General features: G+C 34.1%; 1 protein-coding gene across 3 annotated transcripts in view; it reads left to right on the top strand.

The window, feature by feature from the left end:
• The first annotated feature begins 2773 nt into the window (after positions 1 to 2773).
• The window catches only part of LOC110442797 (ATP-binding cassette sub-family A member 7-like), a 57873-nt gene continuing 38008 nt past the window's right edge, over positions 2774 to 22638 (top strand). For 2 of the 3 annotated variants that reach the window (XM_021486585.1, XM_021486583.1), the window contains exons 1-11: positions 2774 to 2885; positions 15568 to 15661; positions 16194 to 16290; positions 17313 to 17454; positions 18078 to 18211; positions 18865 to 18992; positions 19295 to 19546; positions 19871 to 19969; positions 20912 to 21215; positions 21609 to 21748; positions 22299 to 22397. In XM_021486585.1, the coding sequence (XP_021342260.1) occupies positions 15596 to 15661; positions 16194 to 16290; positions 17313 to 17454; positions 18078 to 18211; positions 18865 to 18992; positions 19295 to 19546; positions 19871 to 19969; positions 20912 to 21215; positions 21609 to 21748; positions 22299 to 22397 (1461 nt within the window). In that variant the 5' untranslated portion in view covers positions 2774 to 2885; positions 15568 to 15595. Of the gene's footprint in view, positions 2886 to 10954; positions 11125 to 15567; positions 15662 to 16193; positions 16291 to 17312; positions 17455 to 18077; positions 18212 to 18864; positions 18993 to 19294; positions 19547 to 19870; positions 19970 to 20911; positions 21216 to 21608; positions 21749 to 22298; positions 22398 to 22638 lie in introns of those variants that run through there. The other variant, XM_021486584.1, reaches the window with a different exon arrangement.

Raw genomic sequence — 22638 nt, 5'->3', positions numbered from 1 at the left:
TGTATAATAATAGACGTTTAGCGAGTTTTAGATCAACTGTCGGTCAACATGCGACACCTCGGTTACTCTGAACACCAAACACAGCTTCTGTAACAAATTCTTAGGCCCCTGTGATTGTATCTACGTTTGCCTTTATATATATGTGTGTTTATTTCCATCTGTACATGTGTAGATTCAAGATGCCAATACTGTCCCGCCCTTTTTCATGACGCATATATAGCAGTACTTCTAGTTTTCTACAGTCAGCATTGCAGGCCATTCTGGGCGGTTAATACAAAGTCGACGGGGTTGTGCCCCTTGGATTACACCAACAGTTGAAAAAATACATTTTTCATTATTAGAAATATATCAATTAAGGATGTACATTTCTGAGAAGTCGAAAAATTCCTGTATTAAACTTTTTTTCTTAAATGCATATTTGGAAAAGGGAGTTAATGACATAGCAGAAAATGCAAAAAAAAGTCTATGTCCGTGTGCTCGTTTTTGTGCTATGATCGGTCAAAGATACCAATTCGACATTATATATGACTTTAAGTAAATTTTGTGGATTTACCATTTGCAAGACAAATTCATACAATATCTTCCAAGTGTGTTATCGGATATGTATGAATGTTTGCAGAATTGACAAAAATAGTATTTTCTTTTCAATATGGATGTAAAATTTCTTTACCTTATTCTTTTGACTGAGAAAAGCAATTTAAGTTACCCATACCCCTTATTATTAATAACCATATACTCATTTTTTCATCATTTTTTGCATATTTAGCGCTTGATATAAAAAAGTTCTGCTATTAAACTTTTTAAAATATTTGACTAAATGTGTCTCTTTCTAAAACAGCCATAAAAACAGGGGGTCCACGTGCTTCTTTTTTTGTCCCATTATTATTTGTGCTATTTTTCACCATTTCGGGGTCAAAAATCAAAAGTGCTTCAGTTACACTAAATATTTAAAAAATAAATAAAAAAATAATACCAAAAATGTATTATTTTCCAATTTGTTGCATATTGTTTTCAATATATTGAACATTATAAAGTTGTACAGCAAACATGAACTTGCTACAATTAAAAATTGGCGACACAATGACGAGTTATGTGATCAATCATCTAGTGTCAAAAAGGTGAAATTTTGGCCTTTCAAACAGTATACAGAAATGTCAACAGACATCTATATTTTTGAGTCATCTTTAAGATGCTTGTTTGCTATTAAAATTATCATAATTTGTTAAATATTATAAAAAAACAACTTACAAGAGATCAAAACGAGACTTGAACGTGATTGAAACCTCAGAAGCGTTCATCCTTAAGTGCGTATATGAGACTCTTCCTTTATTTTATTCTAGCTTGTAACAGGTGGTAATTGCATTATGATTAAAAATGACGTCACGTGTGGTATTCTGCTACACCTACATGTATACAAATGAATAATTTTTTCTCCAAAAAAGTTCGTTTTTCACTTTGTTATTTGATATTTCCCACGATTTTTATGGTGTTATATTATTATTTGTAGGCCATTAATTATATCAGTTTTTAAATGCAAATATATATGTATTTTTTTTAATGAAGGTAAATATTATTTACTAAAATGCAGTAACTTTTGTTTTTATAAGTGAATTTTTTCAAAGTAGTGATAATAGTAAATAATATTTACTATTATCAAGACATGTGGGGATTTTGTGTGTTTGTGGTTATATTTCAAATTGGCAGAGAGGAAGGGCACATTCATTTCTAAGAAATGGTGTCAATTCATTTATTTCAATCTAAGATGAGCGGATATATCTAGACAAATTCCTAGTCTAAGCCGCAATAGCACACTATTTTCACCAACGGTGCAGAGCGAGGCGATTTCTGCTTAAGTTTACAGTATAAATTAAGTTAACAGCGACTATTAAATATAGATCAGAGTGAATTTTAACGCAATTTAAAATAGAGTTTTGTCTAAAAATGACACACCTTTCCCACTGCCTGACGAATAGTTTGGGAAAAAGGTGGGTACGAGGATTAACAGGGACAGGTGTTAATTATTTTTATGTGGCTTCGATTTAAACTCATTTCATAACACTCGTGTAATTTTATAGAATTAGAAAAAATGTCGTCGACATTTATAATTTTTACTAGGACGAACTGACACCTCAGATGTCACAACGGTATCTGAATCCGTGATGTCATTGAATACAACCCTTTTCATGGTGATAGACTCAACGATGCTTGACTAGCGTCACAGGTACGTACTCTACCTGGTTCGCGTGTACTAAGCACTACCTGCACCTAGGTACACATGTACTAAGCACGTGATATATGTAGGCCTATTTCTTGGCACATACACAAATTACTGTTTTATATCAGAGATCTACGTTATAAAACCATAAGATCTTGCTATATATCGACAATTTACCCTCGCAACAATATATTTTGATTTCTGAATCGCTGAAAAGGCTTGCTACTAATTCTGCATTGTAGTCTAGGCCCCGGTTACATTTTTTGGTATCATTTTCCAATCTACACCGGTAATATGTTAATTAGGTGCAATACGCCTGTTTACCAAAAGAAATAGTCCCAAGTGAATCGTCTTTTTTCATATCTAAATATAGTTTCCAAACCGTGTTAAACCCTTTTATCATTCTGATATTAAAAATATATTTTGCGTCTGTTTCAAACACAAATGAAACCGATCGGATAAATTGTGTGTTTACACAACACTGCGTGCACGTGTTACTGACAGTTTCCGTTCCTAACCGGAAGTTGATGATACCTGTATACCCGTTCAAGAATCTGGGGTTAAAAAATAGAACGTACAAGTGTTACGCAAGAACTGCAGTCACGAACTTATCATTTGTGGATTTGAAATGGAGAGTCTGATTGCTTGACAACTGGAAAAGACAACTAAGGTACAGTAGGCTTGCTATATTTATGGTGTGTGTTTCTGTCAAGCTTATAATTTTGTTTTCCACATCGAACAGTGATGTTGATTGAACTCATCAGACCGAGGTTACTGTATGAATATTTCAATACATAGAACATGAGTTGTGACCCAGTTCGCGGACAATAATTAATATATATGTACTTTATTCCACATTTACATTTAACGTACTGCCATATAAGTCCTACTAAATAAAATCAAAAAAATCTGAAGTAATGCAGACGTCAATTTATACATGTGTCTGAGATTTTGAATACTTGCTATTCACATGTACAGTGACAGGCGATACAATGCAACTACTGTTTTTTTCATAGCCTACCTACCAGTACCTTTGCATACTGGGGAAAATTGTTAAAATTTCATTCATCAAAATTAATATATATAAGTTAAGTTGCAGAGAAAAGGATTGTATGTGGGCAAGGATATACACTGTTTTAGGGGATTTTATTGTAAGTTAGCGCTGTGTAGCTTGTTCCCTAACCATTAAGATATTTTAATTGTTGTGTGTATTTGAAGTCCTGTCTTGACAGCTGTACCTGTGCCCCATTGATTTAGTTTGTGCCTTGATCATGTGCCTTGGTAATACACAGCCGATGTATACTCTTAATAACATGCACCGGCCTCCCCAAGTGTCATCTCTCTGGTGAAAATTGAAGCTTATTTTCGAAAGAAAAATAACTACTACATCCAAATTATCTGCTGTAAAATTAAGCACATGCTTTGTAAAAAAAGCCAAACACTGGTTAAGAGTGCGTGCCATTGCATTTGAAGACAATGCAAGTCCTTTGGATGAAAGTTTTTTTAATAAGTTGGCATTTTTTTTGTTTGTCAAGCGATCAATATATTGCTTTTAGCTACAATATAGTGTTGTGAATCACTTTAGAATTTCTGAATAATCATCATTATATCCTGAATGGTCGATGATTAATTACTGATCAATCATAAAATGAAATGAAATTGTTATAGAGAAGCTTTCATCAAAATGGGTAAAATATGGTTGATACTCTTCAAATACCCATAGCTATACATAGAAATGATGTTTGAATGAAGTTTCAGGTAAAACTTTTAATTAAAACAGCTCATTTATATATCAGTTTTTAATGTTATCATCAAACCATGATCGACCATAGAAAATCATGATCAATTAATCATAGTCGGAGGTAAAACGACTGATTATCGATTGAATTGATTAATCAGAATAACACTAACTACAATGACTACGAAATGATAGCCGTCAATATAGAATGCACTCATAATTACAATGACCTCGCAAGGACAACAGATAACTGGATATTTGAAGTGGCAAGATGGACACCACTTTAAACGAGAAATGATTTTACATGACGAAGGCAAGGGGGCTGAAAATTGTAATCTGATAACATAATTGTTTTAATAATTATACATGAACTCCCTGAAGGAGTATTTTTGTATCTGGTTATATTTATGGAAGCCCGTCTTGAAAAATTGAGTCCTGTCTTGATAATCTGCAGGTCACCATCAGTTTAGTTGCAATTGTCATGCTATGTACTACAGTGTTCATGGGGAAAAGTTCTATTAAAACTAATTTCACAGTCAATCCTGCAGTTACTCTTTATCCAGACTTGGAGGCTGCTTAACAATGAGTCACTGTACATATATTTACATAAGTAATGCATTTTACGGATTGATATGTTTATTCGGATGTTTTTTTTCATGACTGAAAATCATGTTGGGTAAATAATACACTTGCGGTAATCAATTTTCAACAGAGGTAAGCAGGCTACTTAGGGAAAAGTTCAAACAATCAATGTACATAATTATGTTATGAGCCTTTAACATGAAATATGCTCAGTTTCTATTCTTCTTTAGAATCTAGATACAATTTACCACCATTTGATCATGTTATAAATATTGATCCAATAATCATTTACAGAGTTATTGCCCATTGTGTAAAATATGTAAACAAAATTATGTTTTTAATTTAATTTAACTAAAATCATGACTGGAGATTAACATATTCAATTTAAACAGTTACATTGCTATAAAAGCATATTTACGACCATGTATTTGAATTCCTACTCACAAGAACTTTCAGTCAGACAAGAACAAGTGAAACAATCATTTCCGCAATAATATTTATCAAGGAAACATTTCGTTTTCGTCAATTGTATACTTTTCACAGAGCAATCAATTTTTTCTGAGCAATTTTTCTCAATTTCCCTTTGATTTCCTTGTTAAGGATTTATCAAAAAGGTAATTACAGATGTGCATTAAAAGTTCATAACCATAGAAATATTGCTGTTTGTGTAGTTGGAGCATGCATTACAAACTTGTCCCATTAATAAGTGTGATATTTCCGATACACTTACTTTGAAACTTGGTGTCAGATACATTGATCTGATAATGAGTTACAGAATAATGACCCTTTTATTGTACCTAGAGGATTACAAACCCTTCGTATCTAATTATTCTACATTGCATGCTTTATATTAAAATTGGATTTCAATAAATATACCTTCGGGTGTGTGTAATGATGATAACGGGTGTGTCTGAATCAGATGGATACTTTTGGAGTTATTACTTTAGTTTAGTTTATTTTCCGAAACAGGATCTATATGATCCTCTCCAAACATATTTTTTCTAAATATATTAATATATTCATGTACACATACAAGAAATTTCGGATATGGACATCACATGTTTAACACATTATGTTAGCTCAGTAATTATACATAATTCCCTGATCAATCCAGTGTTTATCGAGTCTGTTCTTAAATGTCTATTTCATTAAAACTGGAGTACCTGTATCAATATTTCTGAAATCAGGGTGCGTCAAAATTTACCTTGCATGCATAGCCCATTATTTTGATGCATAAAAAGGGAAAAATAAATTGATCAAAGCAGTTTGTCATGATTCATGTACTTTCCCCCTCATTGGAAATGTGGAATGAGGGATTTCTCCCTCATTGGAGGTTTAAGAGATTGGCACCTATGTGTAAACTATATGTAAAGTAAAACATATTTTGTATGAACCTGCTTCTTATATCATATAACATAAATGATGACCTCTAAAATCCTCCATGTATTACAAGTTTCTTTTCATAAATTTGAAATGGGTGTGACCTCAAAACAAACACTGAGTATATATAATTGCATACAAGTCGGTTATTTGATGCACCCTGATCTCAGAAATATTGATACTGGTACTTCAATTTTACATGAACAAGTCAGCAGTTGTACACAATATGTATTTACAAAACTGTGAATCGTGTTATCCCCTGAAGCCTTGATGGCTATAAATAAAACAGTGTGTTTTGGTCGTAACAGTTGAGTGCAGATGTTTACAATTAAACATGTGCCTGGGGTATTGAATATAATGTTAGATCAACCCTACAATTAAACATGTGCCTGGGGTATTGAATATAATGTTAGATCAGGGTTGATAGACCGTGGCTTTTCAAAGTTAAATGTTAACTTCCCGACTGTTATTTGAGGGTCGTTTGGTGGCAAAACAAGTAGGTATGCTGGTTGTTATTTTTAAATTTTATTACTATTTAAATATCAATGGTAGAAATATATTTTGTAGTTTTAATACGTTCAATTTTCTTTCAAGATGCATGTAGGTTTAATCTGTATAGTTATAAATCAAACAGTTTCTATGGACTGTATATATTATATATTGCGTTTTAAGTTTTCATATATTAGATCTGTGATGTTCATTTACCTAAAAATTCATTCTGTAAATTACCTTTCTGAATTTATTAAAGATGGGTTCCAACTGATTTTCGGCATAATTTCACTATTCACTGTTGTATATAGCATTCTGTTTATTTTTCAATATCAAACAAGTATTAAACCTTCCACAAACATTTGGGGAAAAATAATTCAGTGAAAGAGTTTGACCATTCTTTTGTGCTGGAATGGAATATAAAATAGAATACAATGGAGTTTCTTGGTCTTCATGCATTTGGAATCATGTTTCTCAAAACTGCTATGACCTACACATCATTTGTGGATTTGAAATGGAGAGTCTAGTGGCTTCATTTGTTTAAGGCCTGTGTACATATAGCTAAGCTAATACTTCTGTCCTGGTGTTGGTCTGTCAAGTAATGTACAGATCCTGAGGCTTGTCACATGATGACAAGGACCTGTCGATATAGACTATTATATCCCAGTAAGGGATTCCTGTCCCACTGTGCTGGGGTTGTCATATGTACAGTAATTATCTCCCTTTAACTTCTGTTTGGATGCAACTGTAGCACAGTTGGGCCATGCCAGGAGAACTTTCATTGACCAGTTAGCTCAATCGGTTAGAGCGGTAGTACATGTATATCAATATAAAGTTCAGTGTATTAAACCCGGTTTAGCCCAGCTGCTATTTATAACTTTGTTGATGTTCAGAACACTGTTGTTGATTACATTTTGTTCATTTCATCTTTATTATATTTGTTATAAAAGTCCCACAAAGTAAGGTCTTATTTTCAGATAAGGTTTCTTAAAACTATTGCTGAAAAAAAAGTGTCCTGTTCTTAGTTAAAGTTTGTGGCAGTGTTACACAGATCCTTTAAAGTCCTTTCTGTTTAAATTGTCACCCATTGGCCTTTACATGTACTGTACGTACCACTACACATACATGTACTGTACGTACCACTACACATACATGTACTATACGTACCACTACACATACATGTACTCTACGTACCACTACACATACATGTCCTGTACGTACCACTACACATACATGTACAGTACGTACCACTACACATACATGAACTTTACGTACCACTCCACATTCATGTACTGTACGTACCACTACACATAAATGTACTGTACGTACCACTACACAAACATGTACTGTACGTACCGCTACACATACATGTACTGTACGTCCCACTACACATACATGTACTGTACGTACCACTACACATACATGTAAAATTTGATACGATAAATGGTTGGTAGGGATTTAGCTAATCCTCTTAGCTGTATATGTCATGCACTTCCTGCAATATTAAGCATAACAGGTATCTTGACATATATCCTGTATCCTGTATATACCAGTAAGCAAGCTAACTCAGGTCTCTGTTATAGTAAGCCAGGGATAGTGGTGGGTTGATGATGTACATTCCATACTGCGGAAGTGTTAAGTGTGGTCTACCTTTAGTCATCATAAGTCATATTGCCCGAGTATGATTTGGCATCGAGTTATTACTGATAAAGAATAAGTGAAGTGACTAAAGATGTATGTTACAGTATCAGGTACATTCTTTCTTAAGTGTATTTCCATTTAAGCATTCAAAGAGTAATTTTAAAGTGAGAAACTTTCTCATTCTGTTAATAACTGCTTATATGTACTTATGGTATCAATAAAGATGTTTGTTTATAAATGATAAGTACACTTGATCCTACAATAACATGTCAATTAATAACCAGAAGATATCAAAACAGATGTTTGGAGACTCAGCTGTTCTAAGATTTGCACTAGATTGTAAAGATTTTTTTTTACTAAGATAAGAGGTTGAATAATCAAAACAGATAGTTCCAGACTTAGTTTGCTTATAATATATAATACATATTTGTTGGTATAACGTAGCCATTTTAAGTCTAATACTGTCACCTTTCATGTTGCTGAACAAATAAGATGTATATTTTGACTGTACACGTACATGTGAAAGCAAGGTAAAACTCTGAACCCTTGGACTTGAAAGTAGATCTGTCTGGTAATGTACTCATTACAGAGGATTTGTGTGCTGTTATTAGCTTAATAATTACACAATCTAATTAAGATCAGTCCTCTGAAGACCGCTTCCTTAGTTAACTTACGCTGAGGGTGGGTAATGAAGCAGTCTTGAAAGGTCTGATTATAATTAGATTGAATTTGAAACATCAAAATGAAATGAGATTGCTTCAAAATATGATACTGTTTGAATACAGCATACAATACAGCAAATACAGGTTGATAATATAATGCTTAGAAATACAGAAAGTCAGGGATAACCCAAGTTTAAGAATACCAGTATTTACGACTCAAAGCAGACTAATACAGAAATATTTTATGGCCTAATTTGCTGTAGTCTAGAATATGAGACCCTAAGTGGTGGCAACCAACAAGTTTTTATAACGGCCATAATGTTGGGCCAAACAGCAGATATTTTTTATATGTTGCATAATCAAGCTTATAAAAATTGATGCTAACCAGAGATGTGTATACTATACATGGCTTAATATGTCTCTGTGCGAACTATCCTATGTGTATGTTTGTCCTCTTCCATGGCATATTCACATTCTTTCACTACGGAATCCAGCAACAATAAAGCACTAATATGACAATTTAGAAACCTACTGCAGGCAGTGTTCTCATTAACCCTAAAAATCATCACTGTAGACCATAATAGACTCATCCAGTTGAATGTATATGGTAGAGTCTACTCATGTTACCTAGGGGTGAAAAGGTTAAAAGCTAACTGCTGGCAAAAGTAGCTTGTTATTCTGAAATGGCTATATTTAAAAAAAACATGTATAGGTCAACATAATAGCATGTGAACCTTTGACCAGATATTCTTTTTAAGTCACCGAACTGTTTCAAAACTTAGCAATCAACACTGCTACTAGTAGTTCAAATTTTGATTTTTCCACATATAAAGGAAAATGTAAGTCAGTGAACGGTATAATAATCAATTGGTGCCCTTTTTCCAATGTTCATTTGTATATTTCATGAGAGTTATATAGAATAGTGAAAAAAATGGATGATAATATTAGTATACTAGTGAAAGTGTAGAGGATATCTAAGGAGTGCTGATTGGTTAGGAACCATTCAAGTGAGTTGATATTCCAAGAATGGTCTTGATCAAGATCTACAAGCCTCGCAGCGAGCAGGTTATAATACCGTAATTGAGAATTAATTCAACTCATGTGAACAAATATTGACTATGATGAAAAAATCAGGATTTTTTTTCTGTCATCAAATAAATAAAAACTCAGTGACAATAATCTGCTTGTACACTGAAATTTTCGGAAAAATTAACTGTTGTCTCTGAATGATGAAACTTACATTAGTTATGGCATTTTACATTTTACTATGTTGTAAAAAATCCATAGTAATTAAAAAAGTAGGGTTTTTAGCACGTCTGCCTGAAGGAATCTTCATATTTGGCTGGTTGCTTCCTGAGATAGAGCCCGGCAAAGTTTGAAAAAATGACCTTGACCTTCTTTCAATGTCACAGGGGTCAAATATGTCAAAAACATCAAATGACTTCTGAATAATCGAAAGGCAAAATATTATAATATTTGGCTGGTGACTTCCTGGGATAGAGCTCACCAAAGTTTGCGAATGAAAATGACCTCAACCTACTTTAGAGGTCAACAACATTTTAAAGTATTTGTTCTTAAGAACTAAAAGGAATGAATTCATAAGATTTGGCTCGTAGCGTTTTGGAATAGAGCTAACCAATTTGAGAAGGAAAATGACACTGACCTACTTACAAGGTCACAGGGAAAAATATGTCCAGCAACTTCTGAAGTAGAATAAAAAAGCATAGAATCTTATGATAAATTTGGCTGGTAGTTTCAACAGATGGAGTCGACAAAGTTTGCGAGGGAAATATTTGTAGTGCAATATAATATTTGATGAGAATATTTTGCTATGACTGCTTAAATATTCAGGTGAGCGATACAGGCCCTGTGGGCCTCTTGTTTTTCATGTAAAATACTGTTCAGTTGTACATAAGCATTATTGACATGAAGTTTTTACATGGGGCCATAAAAAGTGTAATATATATTTCATCTGTAGTACTTATACATGTATAAACCTTTAAAACCGTTAATAAGTATCGTATCTATAATGTATACAAGTAGAATGCACTTATGTAAGGAAAAAGTTAAAAGATATATTTAAATTTTTGTATGTACATCCATAAAACAGCATTTGCTTATGTATTACAGGATGTGGTTACCCGAAACATATTGATTATTCTCTCTGTTTTGCATTACGTTGACACAGGTAGGTTATTAAGAGGTGCATGACCAGACAATTAAAGGTTCAGAGGTGGTAAAACATCCTGTTAGGTATATGTTGGTAATGAGTGGAGGTGACACAGCTAAAACCATCCTTACACACAACCTACATCCTCACACTAAAAAGTAGGGGACTATAGACCCTGTACACCGACGTCCTCACACTATATGACTAATGGGTAGGGGACTGTAGACACTGTAAGCTAATAACTAAGGTAGGTCATTGATTGTGTGTCTAGGTAAGGACATTTAATGGTACATTACAATACTGTATTGATACTGTTAGAGATTATCTACTGTATATCCCCATGAGAAGGGCACACAATCCTATCAGATTGATCTCCCTTAGAATTCAGAAATACTAAAAGGCTGACATGTCATGCTTTCACTTTTAGTAGGCTGTTTTAGAGTATCAAATTCTTCCTTATGTAATACTAAAAGGCTGACATGTCATGCTTTCACTTTTAGTAGGCTGTTTTAGAGTATCAGATTTTTCCTTATGTAATACTAAAAGGCTGACATGTTATTGGAACAATATTTTGTATATCTTCATGTACACATGTTTTTAGTTTAGTATACTGGGTTTGAAAAATGAAGAACATTGTTTGCGTCAGAGTGATTTTAGACATACACAGGTGAACAATGACTTCCTCGATTTTTTAGCCCATCATCACCAGATGCTGGGGTAATCAAATCGCCTTTCATCCTTGGGCATCCATCATCTGCAAATAAACAATTCTTGTTATCGCTAGTCATCAGGAAATTATTGCTATTTCTCATTAAATAGTTGACAGATCTTGCTCAATTTTCATGTGTAGGTCGCCCTTGAACTGTATGTAGTTGTTCCTGTTTTCATTTTGAGACGAATAAAAGAGCAAGATGGCCACCAGGTAGCTATATATATAGCCATCCTTTATTCAAAAGTTAAAGTTTGTTATGGCTATTTCTAATGAGGTACAGAACAGATCATTTTCAGATTTGAATTGTAGGGCCCCTTTGAAATGGAGGATAGTTGTGCAGTAGTATGTTTCATTTTGAGACAGATTGGAAAAACGAGATAGCCATCAGGAAGACATCCTGGATTTTGACAGTTCAGATTGTTAATGCTACATTGTATATCTCAAAAAGTACTCAACTGCATTTTCTCAAATTAAATATGCAAGTTCCCTTTGGTTCTTCATTTTGAGACTGATTTGAAAATTAAGATGGCCACCAAGAAGGCATCTTTTATCTTGCATTCAGGGTGTTGACTGTTAAAGTTTGTTATCATTATTTCTCAAGAAGTAATGGATAACCTAACATTGAAAGGGCAGATAACCTAACTTTGAAAGGGCAGTAACCTAACTTTGAAAGGGCAGATAACCTAACTTTGAAAGGGCAGATAACCTAACTTTGAGAAGGCAGATAACCTAACTTTGAGAGGGCAGATAACCTAACTTTGAAAGGGCAGATAACCTAACTTTGAAAGGGTAGATAACCTAACTTTGAGAGGGCAGATAACCTAACTTTGAGAGGGCAGATAATCTAACTTTGAGAGGGTAGATAACCTAACTTTAAAAGGGCACTCAATAGTAACCGAAAGATGCATTTACTGTTGACAAGACTATCAATCCATTATATCAGAGAAAAGATAGAACAAATGAAAACAGTACAAATAAAAAATTGTGGATGCCAATTACAAGAACCCTTTTGGATCTCGTTGCTTCAGGAATTTTAATGCAATATATATGTCTCTGTAAAGCTGTTGATGTAGATTCGGATTCAGATTTACTATTGTGAAGTGGAGAAATATTTTCATGGCTTTGAATGGATTTGAAGTGGAAAGTTCAGGAAATCTAGATGCAAATGAAATTCAGCTGTTTACACAAACCAATCCTGACTACCTAATTATAACCAGTGAAGAAATTTTGCTGCATGCTACACAAATAAATATAGTGTTTAAATTAGGGGTATTAACATAATGCTTGAGATATATGCTTGCTTTGATTTCTATTACTTTACTTTATCTTGTTCAAATAAAATCATGTATGTAGAATTAAATGTTGAGATCTATAAAATTTACATAGGCATTCATAGTGAGCAATGGTAAGGTGTTTTTAAACATCACTTTATGTATAATTATTAGATTACGGTTAAGGATTTCAGCGATATGTAAAATCATATGCAATGGTGTTTTTTCCGTCTCTAGTGAAGTTTGGGGGTATAATGATATCAGTGTGTCCATCTGTCTTTCCATGCATAGAAAACTTTGTTCCATACTCCTAATTAGTTCAGCGTTAAGTTTTGATATGCCTTCTTAAATTTTGACTGGAAATATTAGGGTATTGGGAGCATCTCCATCAGTCTGTCCATCAATCATCAATTATTCTATGGAAGGAAGGTAGAAATCTTAATGGTCTTGTAAAAATCATTCATCAACCTCCATAAACCAGTCCTCCCTCGTGCTCCCTCACGCCAATCATTTTTCTCCCATAAAATATTTTTGGACGTGCATGCATATTAGGTAGACTTTAAATAATTAAGATTATGTTAATGTTGTGTTTATCCTATTTAGGTGCAGGTTGTAGAACTTTTTATATCGGCGAACTACCAAACAGATCATACGATTTTCTTCGGGCGAGCGTACATGTAATTTGCATGAAAGAGTAATGGTGGCTATTGTTGGTGTGTGTACTGGGTTAAAATGTAGAACATTGATCACGAGACACATGAACATGTGACATTGTGCAATGTTCGTATTCATAAGCCGTGTCCAGATTTCACAAATTCTATCTTGACATTCAATATCATATTACCATATATAGCAACCCGTGAACTTGTTTGCACTTAAATTATAAAATAAGAACCGTTTACGGACAAATTTCTCTCTTGCTGTGTAAATATTTGGAGAAATATGAAGTACAGCTAGCTATAAGTTGATATAACCCACATATTTTTAAATCAATATATTCTATTCTGTGCACAAAAATTCTAAGCCAATTTGATAAAGAGCATGATTAGGCATTAGATAAAACATGATGACCCTGGGTCTGTTTTGTTCTTGTATTAGTACATGTAAATGAGTTCATGAATACCCAGATAATCAAGAAAGTGAAACAGCGAAATATGGATACCCGACTAATCGCCACACACTAAAACCAGGGTTTGCGTTTATGCCATACTCCATTATAAGGCATAAAATAAAATAAAAAATCCCACTTTTTACAATATTCCATTTGAACTATTTAAAAGGACCATTTATAATTTGAAAAGGACCCCCCTTTTTGTCACATACAGCCCGAACACTGCTTTAACATAAGCAAGGCTTCATGATCAGGATTACTCAAGTGAAGGATATAATAATTGTATACAATGAATGTATGTTTCATCGATAGATGATTTATTGACTACATGGTAATCAAGGAAAATTTCAGTTGCCAAAGAAAAGTAACTTCACTGCATGTATATTTATCAAAGTCACCAGGTGCAATATTGATTCTAGCTCTATGTGTACATTTGAATATTTTATTATAGTGCAAAAACTTGCTCTGGATTATATGTATACATGGAGTATGGTTTTTGAATTTTCATTAAAATACATGTAAAGGATCGATTGTGACCTCACAATAATTGGCTGTAGGTTTAAGTAAAGCTATTGTCCTTTGTCAGTGGATGAATAAATTCACGAATATACACCTAGCTGGGATATACTATTCGATCGAGTGTACATGTACCTGGTTCCCTTTGTTGTACCTGCCACAAGGCTTTTAGAAACAGCATAGACTCTTTGAATAAGCTGTGGGAGTGTTGGCATATTAAAACCCCTCACGTGACTGCAGTTGTTAACTTGACAATATGTTTGACGTCATTTACATCGATCATTGAAGTTGACATGTGATTCTGCCAACCAGCCTTTACAGTCATACAGAAATTAATATTGAGTAATTATAACTAGAGCCGTGCTTTGAGATGCGGGAACGAATGATTATCACAGTGTCTGTCTGTCTGTCTGTCTGTCGACTGTCTTCTGTCTGTCCACACGTTTGTTTTTGGACTTTATCTTGGAATCCAATAGACTGATCTTTCTGAAATTTGACATGTGATACATTGTGAAATGTGCCCGTTGTGTTGTAACAGTATGTCAACAGCAAAGATAACTATGGCTCCTACATGCTTTTTTACCCATAGTGCATCATAATTAAGTACAATTAAGTGGGTGGTCTGGTGGTGCAGTGGATAACGCACTCTCCTTTCATCAAGTTGGCCGGGGTTCGATTCCCTGATCGGACAAGAATAGGTAGGGGTTCACTTGCACATGGGTTTTCTCAGAGTACTCAATTTTCCTCCCATATTAAGCACACTATCATCTGGGCCGACCAGAGTGATTAATATAAGTTGAAATAATTTGTTTCATAATTGTTGTAAAATAAATAAAGTTTATTTTAATAACGTACAAGGGCAAAAAGTACAAGGGGGAACAACTCTGTTAGCCTTGATGATTATTTCAGACTAGACTGCTACAGACTTGTTTAAACCAAACAGTGCCCAATCTGGAAACCTGTGTAAACTTGACATTCCAGAGAGTATGGCAATGTTAATGTGTTGCTAAACTGGATTTTTCTTGATGAAAACCTATGTAGAATTTATTGGTTTAGTATGGAATATCTTTATTTTGGCAGACATAAGCTGTGAGCTCTACAAGGCAGGATGGGGTTTGGGTCTCAGCTGCTCTTGTTGATGTGGAAGAACTATACCCTCCGCAAGAGGCAAAAGGTAGGTGTTTTTATGTAATTCTGTATAAAACTACTGTATTCACAAAAAGTATTATAATCACAGCATGAAAAATATGATAAAAATATCAGCAACATTAAAAATCCTGATAGAGAGATTGTTACGACTTTTGACTATCCTCAGTACTAGGTTTAATCGAAATTTGTATGCAGGATTTATAAGTTATTGCTGCAATTCTGCTTGATTTCTTTCGATATTTGGTCAGGGATAATCTAGGCTAGAATAAAGATATTTGGTTTAACGTCAAATTTTCAATTTTCAATTTTCAAACTGTTGGCATGCTTCTTATATGTTGATTTATTTTCTATATGTGGTCGGGAGCTATAGCAAGCTTAAGATCTGATCAAGAGTGTGAGGTCATATAATGTGTCCAAACTGTTACCTGAAACTGTCCACATCACCTAAAGCTATATGATAAGAATACAGTGCTATCTTGTAAATCTGAACCTGTCTCTAATTTCGGACGGTTTACACATATCACTTACATTAAAACTTTACCGTGTTTTTTTTCCAGTTTCGACTGTTACTTGAAATATTATTTCCACTGACTTTATTCTTCATCCTTGTCATCGTCCGACAGCGTCCCGATCTCAGGACTCTTCATGGCGAATGTAAGTGGACTGTGGTACTGCCAGATTTAGCAATTTCACTATCATAAATGTAAAGATAAAAATGATGACTGAGATCTGTGAATGATTGTATGGGTAATATTTGTTGTAAGTCAACCTCCAATTGAATGACTCATTGTCCAGCATCAGTACTAACTTATTGATGACTTGTTCATTTTAGCAAGTAACCTTTTCACCTTTCAGTTCTATCATTAAGTTTTCAAACAAAAACATTATCAGGATTTTAATTCACATTAGAAACAATAACAAAAAATAACGATTAAGATTTCCTGTGTTTTATTATGTCTGAATAACAATTCGTGAGATTGGAATCAACAATTTACACTCATTGCAAATTAACATATTTATTACATTTTTGCCAGTGAAATATCGGATTCTATCAACTTGATAAAACTGATATCTTTCACACTGTGACAAATATCAAAAGTGATATTTCCAGTGTGAAAATATCACGTTATGATATTGACCAATCATAACGGTTTCTTCTATTCGCTGCATTCAAAGGCAACGATTTTTTGTTCAGATTCAAATGAAGCGACAGTGAAATAAGTGCTTGTTATAGTAAATGTTTGGTACACACACTTATGTATTAACATAAATATACATTTAATAACATTTTATAAGCAATACTAACAGAAAATAGCAGAAAACGTCGGAATTGCGTTGAGTATCCCATTTAAAATGACGCACAGCCTTGTCAAGTGTGACGTCATTAGGATATGGCGCTAATTATTACGCTCCTGATTCCCGCCTTTTTTAAATGCATTACATTTTTTCGTGTTTTATGCTTAAAAAATGTAATAAATAGAAAATGTAATGTCGTCTTTAGTAATAACAAATATATTTCACTCGTTTGGCTAATATTTTGATATCACTTGTGTAAAATATCAAAATATTAGCCACACTCGTGAAATATATTTGTTATTACTGACGACACCATTAAATATCCTCTATATCTGAGAAGTACATGTGGCCTACTGTTAAGCTGGTTGGTTGTTTGACAGGTCACTTTGAGGGGAAGGCAATGCCTAGTGCGGGAAATTTACCGTGGCTACAGGGACTGGTGTGTACCTACAATAACACCTGTCACGATACAGTCACCACTGACGAGATGGCTGGTCAGGTGCAGACCTTCAACACCTCTCTGTAAGTAACACATAACCTGCCAAAAAGGCGAAGTAAAAACTTATACGAAAAATAAAAGTTAACAAAAACACAGAAACAAAATACAATCTGTCAATTGGGTGACGTTAAACAAATACAAGCACAAACTTTAAACCAATCAATGTAAAAATAATTTGAAAAAAACAAAAGGTAAAACGTGCTGGAATTGTCAAATGCTACCTGTGAGTGCCGAAATCGCAGCACCGGCTGTATGCTCCCTGGGAGTTCAGAAAAAGATTGGCTGGTTTCAAAGGCCCTATAACCACGGATAATATTTTTGTGAACTGCTTTGAGGCGATCTACGAACTAGATTGAGATAAAGCAGTATATAAGAACCTCCGATTATTGTTATTATTACTATTATCATTAAAAAAATAATAAGGTATTAGAATTATAAAATGAAAATTTCATGGAAGTAGAAAATTTTATCAGATTAAGAAAGGTTCAGTTAAATTGTTGTTATAACATAAAAAGATTGCTTTCACTGACATTTGCAATGAAATGAAAAGTATGATGTATGTTTTTTTTTTTATATCTGTATTGTTGACAAATGATGGTTTCTCTATTTGTTCCAAAAATTGTAACTTGTGTTTGGTATTTTCCAGATTAAGCGAGATAGTGAGAGACATCACCAGAATACTAGAGGTGCAGGATGTGTTGAAGGTGTACAACGATATTGTTTACGACTACTATATACTGATGGAGGTGCTTGGACAGGTACAGAACGGTACCACTACAAGTAGGTCATATTTTTTATTATTATTATTTTTTCGTATTCTATTTCAGTTTTGCAGGTAATCAGAAATTTCAGTTGCTAAATCAGAAACTCACTTGCCAAAATTGAGGATCTTTTTAACAAACATAAATAAATGAAACTGAGAACAGATACTGTCAAAGACTTAATCAAAGATGCGTATAGGATTAGAAGGGATATCTTTTGGATAGTATCTTGGGGAATATCAAAATTGTATTTTTTTTTTAGAGATTCAGATTGTGTTTTGTGTATTTTGTCAATCCTGAGGATAGCACTTTTCATGAGCTGCAGATTTTAATAGTCGGTAACTCAAGTTAAATAGAGCTATTGTAGATATGATTTAATTCTGTCATCTTTCAACACACAATGCAGAATAAGGGAATTGGACCAAATGGCTGAGTCTTTAAGTGAAAAAAGGGCCAAATAGGTTAATTTGTTAAAATTTGGAAAGAAAACCTTTTTCTAAAATGAATTTGGCTTAGCAATATAATTAAGAAGTCCTCAAATAAAACCCAGAGAACAAAGAAAGGGATTACTTTGAGAGTTGAAATCTTTTCTCTTAAAGGCCATAATTACTTGAAGTTGTGTAGAGCTTATTTGTGAACTATAACATTATATGTAAATTTCATTTTTCACAGGTATGCTGAATCTGGGTAACTTTGTGGGGAGCCGGCAGAATTTGACTGATCAACTCCAGCAGCAGAACATATCTTTGTCACCAGATGCCATTGATAAGATTCTCAATTCCTCCATCAACCTTAATGGGGTAATAACACTACAGCTTAACTTCTCTGTCAAGTAGCAGTCTTTTGCTGAACTCCCTCATCAAACTTATATCAAGGGCTTGTATTCATAAAACCGTTCTCATGCTCTTACTTAACTCCTTTATAAATGGAATAACAAGGTGTGCCACTTTTATGTCTTTTAATTAAACTTTCTTTTGCTGTATTTGTTGCAGTAAGATTTGTTGAAAAAAATACTATTGCATTGGTTATATTTTTAAATGTGTGTGAATAAACATTTTAAGATTTCATCTTTCTTATTCTGATATTGCTTTGTTTGTTTCAGTATGATCTATCCACCGCCAATGAAATATTGACAGATTTCAGCGTCTGCCAACAAAATCCACTTGTGTCGTCTGCTGACGATTTCCGTAGTCTGCTGTGTACTACAGGAAATATCTCTCAGCTGCTGGTCTTTCAGGACCCAGCGGATGCAGCATATGTCTTGGGCGAAATCTGTGGCCTTGATGAAGTTGATTTCACGCAAGCTTTCCAAATTCTATTGAACCAGTTCGACCCTACTAGTCTTTCAGGCGAGGTAAACATTAAACCTGTTAGCTGCACAAGTAGTTATATAAGTCAAAAGTATGTAATAATTTATATTTCGTTGTCAACGTTATAATGTTTTGTGTTCTAATTAAACTTGCTGAACTATATACTGATCTTCAGTTAAGCTATGAGCAGTGGAAATAACTAAAGCATGGTCGTAAAAGGAGTAAAAAGACAAATTGTATTTCTCCTACAGTACAATTTTATTGCAAAAAATGCTATATTTCGTTAATACACTGTTTTGATTTAAAAATGTAATTTATTTTGGAATGCATTTTAACTACTTAATTTTATATATTCCTTGTGTTCAAAGATTGGCAACTTCATTACAAATACCACAGGAAGGGCAACAAGAACAAATCCGGCTGAACTATTTCAGATCTTCGAGGAGATTGCTAGTACAGTGCCAGATGTAAGTTAGTAATAACTAAACACTGAACAAGCCTGGGTTCGGCCTTGTTTTCCCACTCTCCTTAACTACCCAATTTTACACACCAACACAATGAAGTTAAGAGGTATATAATGGAATAAGATTGACTGTCTGTCCATCTGTTTGTCCAACTGTCTGTAAAGATATACTAGAACTGTGTTGTCTGTCCAGCTGTCTGTAAAGATATACTGGAACTGTGTTGTCTGTCTTTCCAGCTGTCTGTAAAGATTTACTGGAACTGTGTTGTCTGTCTGTCCAGCTATCTGTAAAGATATACTGGAACTGTGTTGTCTGTCTGTCCAGCTGTCTGTCTGTAGACAGAAGTTTGTCCAGACAACTACAGTTTTCACCTGAATTTTGTGAAACTCCAGATATATTCTACACACTCTGAAGTTGTGATTCTGTTCTGACTTTTATATCTAGAACCCACAGATATATTTAATACACTCAGAAAATGTAAATTTACATATATTTGTCTCACCTAATTTTACGAGAGCTATGTCCCTGTTGCAAAAGTCCTAGTCAAGTCTCGTCATTGCAACTCCTACAGTTATTTTTCCAAAAATCTTAATAAATTTGCGTATATAATTGCCAAACTGGGAAGTTGTACACTTCTGCTTAATATTTGTTTATTATTATTTTTTTATGCCACTTCTCTGATTTTAATTAAGATGTTTTGTTTGAAGTGCTGCTTCTTATCTCCTTAACTAATATTTGTGAAAATTGATACACATGATTGCTATCATAGGTAGTTGTGCAATTGATTTGATCTTTAATTTCAATACATTTTATGGGTGTTACAACCCTTTTCTGATTATTTTAATGCGGGAGCATGGGTATAAGTATACCTATGGCTTACAGTTCTGGTGTAACTGTCGTAAATTTCTGCCAAATTTAAGTGCTATTACTTGGTTTTGCTTGCAGTTTACGAATTTGATAAACTCTGCATCTGACCTGGTTCCATTCATGGACCTGTTTCGTGACATCAGCAGCGGAAATTTCTCTGGCGGTTCAGTGTCCTCCATTGGGAGTATGATATGTGGCAGGGAAGGCTCGTTCTTTAACTTCGGCGACGATGACACCACAAATGTACAAGGAGTCGGGAAACAAGGGGGGCAACCCAACCAGGGAAATACCAACTCTGGAACAACTGATGTTCCCTCTGTGACCCCTAGACAACCCCCTTCAACAGCTGCACCTTCCAGCTCCGGAGGCAGATCTTATAATTGTAAGCAGACCAGTATATACCCTTATCTCTCAGTTTGAATAGGTGCTATAACTAGTCACAGACCTGCATATACATGTACCCTTACCTCTTAGATGATGCAGTTGCTTTACTATAGGTAGACTTTTTTGTACATCTTACCTGCTAGGTAGACAGGTGTAATAACTATTCATAGAACAGCTTATACCCTTACCTCTCAGAATAAACAGGTGTTTTACTATGAGTAAACGTTTACATCTTACCTGCATGTTAAACAGGTGTAATAACTATTCATAGAACAGCATATACCCTTACCTCTCAGAATATAAGGTATTCTAGACACTTTACCTGCAAGTCAGACAGGAGTGATCTAGGTAAATGAAGTTTTAAGTTTGTGTAACATTGTATGATTTCTAGCTGGTATGTGCAGTAGCATTGCAGCCTCTTTGGGCAGTGGCTCCGGAAGCAGCTACATCTGGACACAGCTGAGGCCGTTACTACAGGGAGAAATCTTCTACTACCCGGACACCCCTGATATACAGATACTCATCAAAGAGGTTTGACATCTTACAGTCTATACCGTAAACTTATGCCAGGACTTAAAAATCAGATATGTTCAAATTACCACATGAATGATGAATCAAAAGGTGGTAATAAACTTCACGTCCATTGTGTAATAGTTTGAATACAGCTGTAATGATATATAGATTTTAACTAGTTATCCTTTTATTGTAAGAACGAGTACAGTGGGTATTCCGATATCAGCCATGACCAGTTAATTGGAATAAGTATAGAATGATAAGGAACATCTTATTTTTTTTCATTTCAAAACAAGTTGTGGAAACATTTTCAAATTTTGATGGCAAATAGCCATGCATATGGTGACTAGACTCATGGCCCTGAACAACAGTGATTTTTTGTTCTGTGTGTTAATTGTGATTTATTGAAGATATCACTATTGCATGAGATTGCAAAAAATTAAATAACTATTTTTTGGTTGTGTATGGGATGTTTGTTTTCCACGTGAGATAAAAATCATTTGATGAGTTAGATGTTCCAATGCCACTTTTTGACTCTCGGCTTATTGTTTTGTTCCATTATCTATAGACGAACAAGACGTTTGAAGACTTGGCCAGTTTCAGTGAAGTTGTAATGGAACTGGACACAGAGACACTGATGCTTGAATCTTCCTTAGAGATGCTTACGGTAAGTAACTAAATTTGTGTTCTTTTCGGTGTGTGTGTGGTTCAGAAATATTCATTCATGTAAAACAGTGACAATATATGTCAGTGTATTATTGACATCATTGTAAAACAGTGACACTATAAATTTGGTATTGGAGAACACATATGGATGAATTATTTAATTTAGACTTTCCATTACTGTTTTAATTTTTTTTCTGGCAAGATAATGCAATACACTTGACTTTAAAGGCTAGCAATAGTAT

This window comes from Mizuhopecten yessoensis, unplaced genomic scaffold (assembly GCF_002113885.1).
Source record: "Mizuhopecten yessoensis strain PY_sf001 unplaced genomic scaffold, ASM211388v2 scaffold716301, whole genome shotgun sequence".
NCBI classification, from domain to species: Eukaryota; Metazoa; Mollusca; class Bivalvia; order Pectinida; family Pectinidae; genus Mizuhopecten; species Mizuhopecten yessoensis.
The sequence above is the reverse complement of the archived record's forward strand: the minus strand, read 5'-3'. Positions and strand labels throughout refer to the sequence as shown.